We start from the raw sequence: 12,886 nt of genomic DNA on the forward strand, positions 1-12,886 counted from the left end.
TAAAGGCGTATATTAACTTATTAGATGATTAATTTGCTTGATGTCTATCAACTGGCCATAGAGTATATACCAATAAAAAGTACATTCTAAAAATGAGTAAGAAAGAGAATGGCGTGTTTTAAAAAATTACGAGACTGGCGACTCCATTAGTAAAAAGAGTCTTTGGCTTTTAGGTTTGTTCTTTAAGATGGACACTAGGAAAAATGTAGCAAAATAGAAAGCCTGCCCTATATGCCTTTCTCCGATGCCTGCCCCATATGATTTTTGTTCTATTATTATGGAGAAAGGTTGTAATATGCTGAGAGAAAATAAATGCATATTGTAAGACAACAGAAGTGCATCCATCAATGTTTTCACCGAAACTACTTAGCATAGCTCAATATTGCTGAAGGCTATCCTATTCCCAAAATGAAAACCATTTTCAGAGCATAGAACACCAATCATTTGGACAACAAAGTATTTGCAAGTGATTTTGAGATGCCTTCGCGTCGCCACATGGTGAACAAAAGGGAAATGGCACTATAGCTCAATATTTCAAACACAATGATGGAAATCTAAAACGACACTTCAATTGACATAAAGGACTTCGATTCCATACCTTTTTAACTAAATTTTCTTTGTGAAAATGAGATACATAATGTAAACAAGTTGTGTCAGTTTCTTCACTTGCAGCCAAACATCTAGAAGTGGCTCATGACTTGCAAGACTTTTGAGTCCACTTCCATGCAAACAGTCCCTCAGGGCTTGTTGGTTCGCGGAAAAAGGAGGAGGAAAAGTATGGTCAACGGAAAAGTAATGAGATGCCTCTTGTTTGGTTGGAGTTTTCAAAGAAGAGAGACGAAAAAGTTGTATTCCCATGAGAATATGATTTCCACATTTTATGGAAAAGTCTTTTCCATGAGAAACATGGGAAAGTTACTTTCCCATGAGGCGGGAATCACTCCATTTTTACTTTTTTCCAAAAAAGCCCTTCAGCATTAAAGAAGCATTAAAGAGGCATTAAAGACCTAATTTTTATTAAGGGCATAACAGAAATTATATATAACTTTCCTAGGAAAATGGATGGCCAACCAAGCATAAGCATTTAGAAAATTTGTCACTTTTCCATGGTCAACCAAACATGCCAAAAGTACTTTCCTAGGCATTCTCTTTCTAAGAATTTGTTTCTCAGGAATCATATTTCTAGGAGGGAAGATGCTTCCCGCGAACCAAACGAGCCATAGAATAACCCACTGAATATTTGAGAGGCTTGGGCAGTGATATACCAGCATTCTTTTACTTGTATAAACAACTAGATGAATATGTTAGCCAACTGGTTAATCCATTGAAACATACAATATGGTGAAAAAAATATGGTTTCTGAATGACATTCTTCCTCCTAAGGCAGTTAAGACTAACCTACGTGAACTAATATGTAAATAATACTAAGATGCAATAAAAGCCTCGAGAACTTTTTTCCATCATAGTAATAATGATTTACGATGATAGTAATGATGTATCATTATAGATAGAATGTCCATAAATCAAAATCCAAACCATCGAACAAGATCTACACTATTAAAAATGCCCATAAATCAAAGTTTATGTATTTTGGTGGTTTTTAACCTAATCATCAATAGGTGTCAAGATGGATAGTTTTAATAACATGATATAGAATTTTATTATAATCTAATCATCAAAACTAGTAAATTTAAATCTACTAATGTTTTAAGATACAAAAATCATGATACATAAAGCAACTTCTCAATTTATGTACCCAACCATATATTATGTCGTACTAGTGCAATTGATGCTATTCAATTTTGTACCGCTTGATTCATAAGTTACAGAGCACCAAAATATATGAATTTTGATTTTAGTCTAGATCATATTTAATGGTTTGGATCTTTACTTTGGGTAATCTATCATTGATTTTAAAATTGTTGACTCCTTTAATAAGGAGTTAACTTGAAGTGTGTAGTCGAACTCTATTTTTTTATCCTCTTATGATGTAACATTCTCCTCATTTAATATATATTTAACTGCATTCATCATAATTCATGTAACATCATAATATGAAGCTGGAGGAAAAGCAAGGAACACAAGACAATTGCAGGGGTTGTGAATTTAGTATAAATCAGAGCCTCGAGGACATAATAAGCTATCATAAACTACGGGATGAATATAAATTCTGATGAATATGGTTATTTGTAAAATTAAGTAACAGTCTGTGCCATCATAGCTATTAGAGGCCCCTGTGTGAAATTTAGTAGGCCTAAAGCGTACATAATATACCATCATTAGCTACGAAACTACCAAAAAAAAATGACAGTTATCATCTGCACATGATGGATTAGCTACCAGATGGCATCAACAGAAGAGCAATACATGATATTTAAAAGATTAACAGCAATGCATGATCTTTAAAAGATTATGAAACTCAAACTTTGAAACTAATTTAAAAATTATCAACTATGCTTTGTGCAAGAGCAAAACAAAAAGATAAGAATTAGAGCAAAGTGGAAAAGGAAAGGTATTCCAGGCAATTTCCCTGTTATTAGAAGCTGAGACATTTCTGTGATTCTAATGTAAAATCACATGAAAGAATATATAGTGAACGAGAAGGAACTACACAAGATCAGCTAACTTGAATGTTTGTGAGAAGTCTTCCAAGCTTACAAAGTGTTTCTCGAGCAGCTACTGTGTCTGGATGATGCTCACCACATATTGAAGTCCTAATAAAAATAGCTTTCCTAACAAGGTCATCCCCTACGTCATATTGGCCACCCCTAAGCATTAGTTTTGCCCTAGTTTCTAGAACAGTTGCTCTCGAGAGTGCCAGTTCCTGCCAAAGATATGTGTGATCAGATTGAACTGGTCTAATGCAACAGAGTGATTTATCAAACCATTTCTCAGCTCTTGACACCAAGGACTCAGCAGCAATTTCCAATGCATCAGTTGCGAGGCGTAGAAGTTCTAATGCTGCATTGCAGCGAGAGAAGGTGATGAATGTATGTATGGCTAGAGGCAACACTACACGTTTTATGAAATATAGCAAGTCAGATGGTCTCGGCTCCACAACAACAGGATCAGTCCCAAATCCAAAAAGTAAGAAGCAAGCTGCCCATAGATGGTCAGAAGATTGAGAGATGGAGCCTCTAAGGGAAACTGCTTGAAACATAGCATGAGCAACTTGGGTGGCCCCCTGTTTGCGAGCATACAGCTTGACAAGCTCATGAAAATGGACGCAATCCGGTTTTCTGCTACTCCTTGCAATCCCAAATCTCATCAACATGGACGATGCTTCAGCTTCAGATCTCTTGATATGAGATGTTGTAAAGCTGCTGCAGGTTAGCGCACGCAAGCACTTCTTCCAGACTGGAGCACCATGACGCTTCTCTGGAACCTTATGTGCAGCCAAAGCCAAGAGAGGTATTGGAATTGCCGAAGGAGCAAACCAGCCACTTACTTGAACCATTCTGGTTGCCAAGCTCCTTGGTCCATCTGCATGGTCGAATATCGAAAGACAGACATCTAAGAGCTGGACAAGGACTGTGTGCCGTCTCAATATAAGAACTTCTCTATCACCCCATGCCAAATCCGCTGAAGGCATTCTATTTATAGTGTCGAGCAGCCGACTCGGAGTTATTGGCAGCTCAGAAAGGATAGCTCCTACGATGCCAAGGCCTAATGTGAGCCTGCCAATTCTCTCCTCGATGGCTCTGAGAGCATCAATTTCGATTACTGGATAATCCTTCATACCTCCCTTCATCAAAGACATCGCCTCGACGCCAGATAAGTACGAAAGCTTCATGGGCTCCAAGTTCATCACTCGAGGAAGACGTGTGGTTATTATGAAATGAGTTTCTCCACCAAATCGTGGCAGGAGATCCATTACAACTTTTCGATCCCACCAGTCTTTCTCATTCTCCAAGTTATCTATGACAACCAGGAATGGTATATCTTGCATCAGCTCTTTCCTTACTCTCCCAATCGCTTCTTCTTCATGCTCTTCAAAGCACCTTATCCTTCCTTTTTCAGGACAATGGCTCTCAATGCTGAGATCAACTTCCAGGAAAGTGCGCAGAGCTAGATAGTTCTGCCGAATGTATCTGGTTTCCCCTCCCACCCACAAAACCATCTTGTATCTCTGGGAGAATCTGTATGCATATTCCAAAACCAATTCCGTTTTACCAATTCCTGAATCCCCTGACACACAAGCAATGCCCTTCCCGTACAGTATCTTTGTTGATCTTTTCCTCCTGCCATGCTTCCCTCCAATTTTGCCCCTCAGAGGGCGGCATTGCCTATGCGGACTGCCCAGCCTCTGCATCTCAATTTCCTTCTCAGACTCCTTCCACAGAACTGGCTCTTTTCCTTTCATGCTGCTTTCTGATTGCTGATCCTTCGCATTTTTATCCTCACAATTGTTCTCAGCCCTTCCAATCAACAAAGTTCTTTTCCTGTGCCTGGTCTTGAGTTCGAAGTATTCTCTTTCTCCATCCCCTCTGACATCGCCAAACAAGATGAGCTCCAACTCAGAGAGTTCCTTCTTCCGGCCAACAAAAATTTCATTCCGAGGAAAAGGGAGCTCCTCCTTCTCCACCCTTTCTCTCCACCGATTTATTCTATCCACCACACTTCTCCTCCCCAATCTCATGGCCAAAAGAGCCACAGCCTGCAGTATGCATTCTCTCCAGTTACCATCATATGCCTCCAATTGCCAATCCAACACCCGGGAAAGTCCATCGACAGCTTCCCTCCATTCCCTTTCCAAGCCACCATACAGCATCCACAACTCACCGCCATTTTTCTCCCACAGTTCCCCCCTCTTCTCTATTATGTCTCTCGCAAGACAATTGGCGGCGCTCAAGTCAAAGTAGATTGGAACCAGATTTTTCCTGCCCAAGAAATTTCTAAGCTCCTCTATGCTGTAAGGATTTCCAAATGACTTCTTTGTGAGGATCACCACTCCATAGGTAGAAGCATTCATTATTCTTTCAACCATATCATAGCTCCGCGAACTCCTGCACCGGGCTCTGTCAGATGCAAAGCAACTGATCCCCTGGATTTCCAACTCTGCGCGAAGCCAATTGGCAAACCTCAGCAAGGAAGGTTTCTGTCCGTGAAATCCTAAGTACACATCACAACTCCTAAGCCTACTAGCTGAACAAACTGAAGTTGAAGGCTGAGTAAATGAACATTTTGGCTGGATTCTTCCTAATCTCTTCTGCTTCTCTCTACGAGCAAAGTGACCGTTGCTGGTTGCTTGACTGTAATTAGATGAACTGCCATTGCAAATACCATTGAAGGATGAAACCAGACCAGGGTTGTTATAAACATTTCCTGGGGTTCCAAAATTACTGGAAGTGCAGAAACTTGGAGCCGGAGAAACATCAGATGCTACAAAGTTGATATTAGATAAGGATTCTGGTTGTCTGGTCACAGTGCTAGAACCAAGATGATCATTTATAACGACACCATTAGAGGCATTTGCGGTGTCGGGTCGGACTGGTTCGGAGCCATGCACCGGCGATCGTGGGGAGAAGAAAGGTGACTGACTTGCAGAGACAAATGCTGAGGAAGAAGATGAAAGATTCCTTGAGTTTGTGGCAGACAACACCCCAAGATTGGAGCTTTCTTGTTGAAGCTCCATATATCCATCTTCATACGGAATCCCACTCTCTATATGTTTGAACTTTAAAACATTGTAGGACGCAAGCACCTCTGAAAATGGTAATGGAGCAGTTCAACAAATTGGCATCTTAAGTTGGAAGAATAAGTACTTCACTTCTAAAAACTCTAAATCACTAGAACTAAAACTTTAGATAAAGATAAAGAAGGCCCAAAACTTCCAAAATATAGCATCTAATTAATATTTCACTACCATACTGTCTGTCCGAAATCTCTGGAGAATACTGATTCTCTCACCTTCTAGTTCAGAGTAAGTGGAAAATTAGTTGGAGCCCAAGATCATGGATGACCAAATGGCTATCAAATACAAAATAATGCACTGTCAAAGTTAAAAATCTGTGAGAAATAAACATCTGGTTTCCTGCATGGTTTCGGGGGAGGGGATGAGGCATGAGGATGCACATGTTCAGATTGGAATACAACATCTTCAAAATAAAAGAAATAAATTTGCTTTAGGTATAGAAACAAGAATCCTCGATCTAGTCTCACTCGGCGAAACATCATCAAAGGTTTCCTGAATCTAAAACGGGGGAAAAAGATTCAGTATCCAAATAAACTTAAATTTAGAAAAATAACACTCAAACACTCAATTTATAACTTCGTGAGGAAGAAAATACCAGTTTCCTGGAACGTCACTTACTAAGTGGAACAAGAAACGTCTGAAATATCATTGAGACACACCTTGATCAAGACAGTAAACTGTAAAAGTTAACTCAAATTAAGATATGAAATTTTTAACATCTAGCAACTCTAAAGGATATGGTACATATGACTCCCAGCACATCTAAAACAAGAAAAAGGAGGGGGAAAAATAAAACGTTTTGGAAGAAAAGAAAAGATAAAAAGGTTCAACCCACACATAATGATGGAAAATGGAAATTGCCCATATTGATACATCTCTAAGAAAAATCGCTCTATTTGTACACAAAATCTGATGCACGTCCATCAATTCAATTGCTACAGTAGAAACAAGACTTGTTATAACTTAAAACGAAAGGAGCTTCTTCACGCATCCACATCTAGGAAATTTTCTACCGTTGAGTATTCAATGCAAAGATACAGAAATCCCTCCTAATGTCTAGATCTGCATAAAAGAGTCTCAAGATCTAAAATTTAAACATTTCATTTGGAAGAAAAAAAAAACAATTTTTAAGATTCCAAAAATCATATTTTTGACATATCAAAAGAAATCAAATAATGAGTTTGAAAGAAAGAACGACCAGAACTTTTACACAGACCAGATCTGAACATCTCTCACCACAGGTTAAGAATTTCAGAATTCAAAAGGAGCAGGAAACTATCATTGGGCTATCAGAAACACCGGACCTGTTCGGATTCTCTCTTTTGTGAGTTTGTTCTCTTTGTTAAAAACAGGGGAAAGGCAAAGAAGCATTAAAACTGTATGATAAGGGGCTTGAGAGGGACCTGAAAACAACCTATATTTCCATAGATTGAGAAAGAAGACAGGTTGATTGATGAAGGTGGAGGGAACTTACATTATTTTCCTTTAATTCCTTCTCTTTACAAAGCCCAATCCAAAGGAGTCTTCCTTCCCTCACTTACTTTCAGGCCAGGCAGACTTTGTGTTAAGAGTTTAATACATCTCCATGGGGGAAAAGGAGAAATCTAGCAGTAGGTATGAGATAAGATCCTCTTGACTGGTTTCTCATTTCATGTCTTCTTTATTTGGTTTCCTGCTTCCAACCCCATTTTGCCATGATATTCTATGTGGTTCCTTTTCTTTATAAAGAAATACTCCTGCAGGGAGGGGACCAGCTAGAAGGGGTGTGCTGGAAAGATTGGAGGGTGAAGATAGAATAACCATGGGGCAAAGGAGTGACCAGCTCCAGGGCACCTCATGGGGTTGGTTGTCCTTTTGGTGTCTTTCAGTCTGGAAGTTAATAGGTGATAACTGAATCATTCTTGTCCGATTGTGATTTAGTTTCTGTAACATCCCACATCGCATCCAAAATAGCTAGCTAAAAAATATTATTTAAATTTTTTAATACTATATAAGTACTTAAGTTCTATCCACCGAATAACCAACGTGAGACTAAGCACATACCTGCACGAATCCTTATATATTCTCTCCATTTAAGCTCTGACGTTCTCGCCAAACTAAAAGTTTCATTCAAATCTAATCACAAGTATCACGATCGGCCCGTAATAAGCCCCAATAGATCCGTACTGCAGTATCCCCTAATCCACATACCTCATATACTCTCCCTTTTAAGCTCTAACGTCCTCGTCGGGCTAAGAGTTCAAATCTATTCAAATCTAATCATAAGCACCACGATCGGCTCGTGGTCAGCTTCAATGGATCTGTGTTGCAGTGTCCTCTAATCCACATAGGTTATGAGTCGGATCCGTTTGCATACCATTGTCACAATACAGGACCTCACCCAATATAGCTAGCCGGAATATATTATTTGGGTTTCTTAATCCCATATAAGTATCCAAAATCTATCCGGCGATAATAAATGTGGGACTAAACACACGCTCGCACGGGTCCTAACATACTCATTCTATTTAAGCCTTAGCATCTTCATTAGGCTAAGGGTTCGAATCAATTTAAATCTAATTACAAGTACCACAGTCGGCTTGTGGTCAGTCCAATAAAGCCGTGTTGTAGTGTCCTCTAGTCCACGTAGGTTATGGGTTGAGTCCACTCTGATACTATTAGTATCAATCTATGACCTCATCCAAAAAAACTAGCTGGAAGGTATTATTTGGATTTCTTAATCTTATATAAGTAACCAAGATCTACCTAGCGAATAGCCACTATGAGACTAAATACACGCTGACACGGATCCTTACAATTTTAGTAGTTTCAAATGTATGCAATGGCATGTCCATTACTTTTCTGAGTATGATTTAGTTATTATTTGCAAATATGAAAACATTTTTGGCAGAAAGTACCTCGTGGGATGCTGCTGTGTTGTCTATATCTTTTTGTTCCTTTTTGTCAGCAATACCCATATCTGCATGCCTTGGCACTTTCCATTCCTCACATTAGAAGTACAGTAATTACAATCAGAGTTCTTGACATTACCTATCAAAATCTAAAATATTCTTTTTCAACACTTGAAGGCATCTGATGCTAATTATAGAAGTAAGTGGAATATTCAGTATAGATTGTGTAGTTGGAGCACCTATAAGAAAATATGGAGAATAATATGAATATGTCAATTATTTTTAATGTCTAGAAATTGTTGGACATTTTTTTGGGAAAAGAGTTGGATGGACATACTTTAATATGAAATAAAAATGTTTGCTTCCATAAATTTTATGACACAAAGAATATTGATTCTAGCAAAAGTACCCTATTAGATAAACATAGGGCCAAGGTATAATTTCTTGGGAAGGGATAACTGAAAACAATAGTTGGATTAGTAATAAATTCTCTCAATGCTTCATTGCCATCTTGACTCATGATAGAGTGTAAGAGATGAATGATTCAATCCAGCTAGTTGAATACAATGGTCAGACACATACGGACTGAAAACAAAAATAGATTCCATTGATAAGTTTAGTTCAACCTGAACCAATACATGTAGGAAAAAAGACTAGAAGCTTGTCTCTTTTACACCATACAAGGTCATTGGTGTATTCTCTATTATCCATGCACAACTTTGATTCAGGATCTGCTAATGAAAGTGGACAGTTGGCAGCAGTCCTATCTCAATCAGTTGAGTAAGTCACCACAAGAAGGTTGTGGAAAGTGATGTGCATCCTTTGGACCACAAAGGTTGACTTTAAAATGAATAGACCCTTGCACAAGATCTACTCTAAGGGTATGCTCTCATAAGACAGACATCTCAATCCAGTACAAATTGCATGTGGTTGCCTTTGAAACATGAGGGTGGTCTTGCCACAGATCTAGGGCTGTGGTAGAAATTAAGCCAAGTCCCTTTGTTTGCTTAGGTGTCTTGAATGCCTTGGGAGAAAAAGGGGAAAAAGTGGTGGCTTTCACTGTCCACAAGGATGGAGGGGAGATTCTCTCTTGGTGAGGAGACAACCCACACCTTGAGAGCTAGTCCTCCACACAAAGGATTTGCCACTGTTTCTTTATTGGGCTTAATGGCTTCACACATGCCACAGTAGGAGGTGCATGAGGAACCACAAGTATTATTTCCCTTGCTAATGTCCTTCTCTTGGCCAAAAATAGTTTCTTGCCAAGGGACCTAGGGTACATGCTTCTCTAGGCTTCAACTTGGGGCCACTTAAGACAAGATTCCATGTGACCACTTTCAAAAATATATTTTTTTTTTTCTTTTACAATTTGTTTATTAATCGAATCATTAAAAATTATTATAAGCTAATTTTCGATAAAATAATAATCAAAGCATATTTAAATAAATAAACTCCGGGAGCATTCCCGAGGTGGCGAGAAAAGAATGCAATGAGCCCTTTAGAAATCAGACTTTATATATACATATAGAGCCATCCGGCATATGCCTCTCATTGTGTTAATCTTGTCCCCACCTATGCTCCCCTAAAATCCCCATCCAGCCAACACCTTAAAGTTTGTGACCCCTTGCCTTAACCTTAGAGCCTCATTAAAGGGACCCAAGTTAGCAAATAAGGTTTAGCCACACAATGGCTGATGTTTCTAGGTGACTAGGCAAAAAATATGTGTTTAGCTTATTATATTGGAGAACTCCTCACGCTGGGTAGCCTGCAAAGTGGAAAGCAGTCAACTATGGAGGGCCACTGCTCATGATGAGGGCCAAAGCTCCAGAAATTTTCCATGGTATTCTTAAGCAACAACAATTTCTACTGACAAAACTTAGTTAACTAATTGAGTTTAGAGCATTAGGTTAGAGTCTAAAGGCCTAAGTGTTTTTTTTTTTAGGAGCATGCGTGCTGCAGAGTAGAAAATATAAGAAGAATAAGGGACCATCTTTATGTAAAGATGGAGCTTAAAGACCCAAGGTGGACTACTCACCTAAAAAGCACATGCCCTTGTGATAAGATATAGCTAAATGTCAAAATATTTGGGTCAGATTCTATGTACTTCGACTTGAGCTTGATGTAATTACTTGGGGAGCTAAATCCATGCTTTAGCCTAATAACGAGTACATGACAAAATTTAATATGGAAACTGATAGAAAAGATACAAAAACACCTTCAGTTTGAATTCAGATGACGTGTGTTTATGTTTACAGGATTGGACCATATTTTGAGCTATTAGTTTATTGATGTTCGATTGAGAAAGATCATCATCTGACCTAATGAGTGCATCCGAATTTAATCCCCCAAGAACCTAACCCTATGCTTGGTTGGGGTCACAAGGGAGAGGATGGATGAAGTTGGAAGGATAGATACACCATCTTGTCCATCCATTCTGGCCCACTAAGAAAGGATAGATAGAGCATATGAGCTAGGAGTGGATTTATAAGTTGACAAAATTCTCTCTCGTTATTTTTTTAACAGAAGACAAGAGACCCATATTCCATTTTCTTTTATCAAAAAGTAGTTTAGTAAAAATGCCATACAAATATCATCCATTCTTCCTTTCATTCCTCCTATACCAAATAGGGGAGGGAATCATTCTTATCCATCCTTCCAATGTTCACCAAATAATGGATGGAAGACCCATCCATCCTTCTTCCTCCATCCTTCCTTCCTTCAATCCATCTTTTGTACCAAATAGAGGACAAAAATTTGATTTTATCGAGTAGTTTGTCCCCATTGCTACACTTGCATGTGAGGGTGGTAATATTTTAACCTCACTCTTTTCCTTGGATTGTATTCAAAAATTGTCATTGGGCTTCACACATCTCCAGTGTGGTGGTGCAGTACTTGTGGACTAAGACTATGGCAAGTTGAAGGAAACCAGGATGGATGCAATTAATGTATACACCTGTGATCATGAGCCTTATCCATAACAAAGTGTTATTTTGGCGCATGGCTGTCTTCAGTGTGCTTGGCCGAAGTAGCCAAGGGATTAAGTTGTATGAATAGGAGCCTCGCAGCCTTCATCTTTAAATTCCAATGATCCGAGCAAGCTTAAGCAGGAGCACCTATTGCACCTCTTATTAAAAACCTTTTATTTTTTTACACATCTTCTATGGCAACAATTGATAATTTGTTATCGATGAATTACCTAATACCTTGCTTGCCTGCTTGGAGACAAGAATTCTTATAGGCGGCGGCACCAAATCAATTAATCAAATAATTAGCTACCTCGCTGAAAAAGGTCCGTTAGTTTTTCGCTTTGTTATAGTTTAACGAGAAGTTGTCTGAGTGTTTTTGGCATGCTAAAGAAGCATGGAGCAATCTCTCATTTCGAGAAAAGCTAAGGAACAATAAAAGAAATATAAATTCATAGACGGAGGAATATTTCTTTGCATTGTCCAAATGATATGTACAATATATTGTAACAATGCATGATCTCATCCAAAAAGACTAGTTGAAAGGTATTATTTAGATTTTTACCCCTATATAAATATTCAAAATCTAATCGGTGCATAACGGATGTGAAACTAAATACACGCCGCTGCATGAATTCTCAAATATATAACACTGGGTCTTCTTTCCACAAGAATATCTCGTATTTATGGTCTTTGCATTCACACCGAGGCCTTGCACGGATGCTTGGCTGTTGTATTGGTGTCATATGACTCATCTCTCCATTAAGGAAAGGAAACGGAGCAAGAGAGAACTAGGAGAGGGTCATATGATCTTTGAATTTCAGAGTACATCCTTAAGTTTTGATTGATCCATTACTGTAGTCTCATTATTCACCAGTTTGTCCTTTTGGACTCTTGGTATAAGAGCTCTGGGTTGAAATCCCACCTTCAACAGGACTTACTGTGGATAGAGTGCTTCTAAAAGAAGGCCGCTTGCAAATAAACGAAGGCTACGCGTTGTAGTGCAGCCTATTGCTTAAAAATCTCTTTCTAATAATAACTAAAAAAATTTAAAACTAATATCTGAATCTCTGGTTGGAATATTTTTCCTTCTTTTTTCAAATATATTCTTCTGCAACTTTTGGCACCTTCCATTACTATACTAATTATTCACGCCCATTGCATATGCAAGCACAAGTTATCCAATGAGATTGATGGTTCCACTGGCTGCATTTTGATGAATGCTCAAATCGTTTAAGCATGCAAGATGTAGTTTACTTGTAGGCCAAAGAATGAGCATCCTAAACTGTTCGAGCAATTGCTCGAAAGGAATGGAAGGGCGATTTGATCACAAAGCA

At 38.6% G+C, this 12,886-nt stretch overlaps 1 protein-coding gene across 2 annotated transcripts; it reads right to left on the reverse strand.

The window, feature by feature from the left end:
- Window positions 1–2,496: 2,496 nt before the first annotated feature.
- Window positions 2,497–7,413, reverse strand: LOC103710361 (uncharacterized). 2 transcript variants are annotated; one of them, XM_089923962.1, is made up of 3 exons: window positions 7,170–7,413; window positions 6,314–6,372; window positions 2,497–5,706 (listed from the first exon to the last, which is right to left on the reverse strand). In XM_089923962.1, exons 2-3 carry the CDS (start codon window positions 6,342–6,344, stop codon window positions 2,618–2,620), a joined length of 3,120 nt encoding a protein of 1,039 aa, XP_089780088.1. In that variant the 5' UTR covers window positions 6,345–6,372; window positions 7,170–7,413; the 3' UTR covers window positions 2,497–2,617. The 2 variants fall into 2 exon arrangements, with proteins under 2 accessions (XP_089780088.1, XP_008794267.4); XM_008796045.6 differs by lacking the exon at window positions 6,314–6,372.
- Window positions 7,414–12,886: the final 5,473 nt, after the last annotated feature.

The sequence above is a fragment of the Phoenix dactylifera genome, chromosome 6, assembly GCF_051530095.1.
Source record: "Phoenix dactylifera cultivar Ajwa chromosome 6, Ajwa_hap1_PhDact_Kaust_v1.1, whole genome shotgun sequence".
In the NCBI taxonomy this organism is placed as follows: Eukaryota; Viridiplantae; Streptophyta; class Magnoliopsida; order Arecales; family Arecaceae; genus Phoenix; species Phoenix dactylifera.

What these genes read in the sequence shown, in the direction of transcription:
- LOC103710361 (XM_089923962.1), bottom strand. Translation starts at nt 6,344, where the DNA reads ATGATATTTCAGACGTTTCTTGTTCCACTTA. An exon ending in GACGTTTCTTGTTCCACTTA is followed by an intron (nt 5,707 to 6,313) that starts GTAAGTGACGTT and finishes TACCATTTTCAG; the next exon opens with AGGTGCTTGCGTCCTACAAT.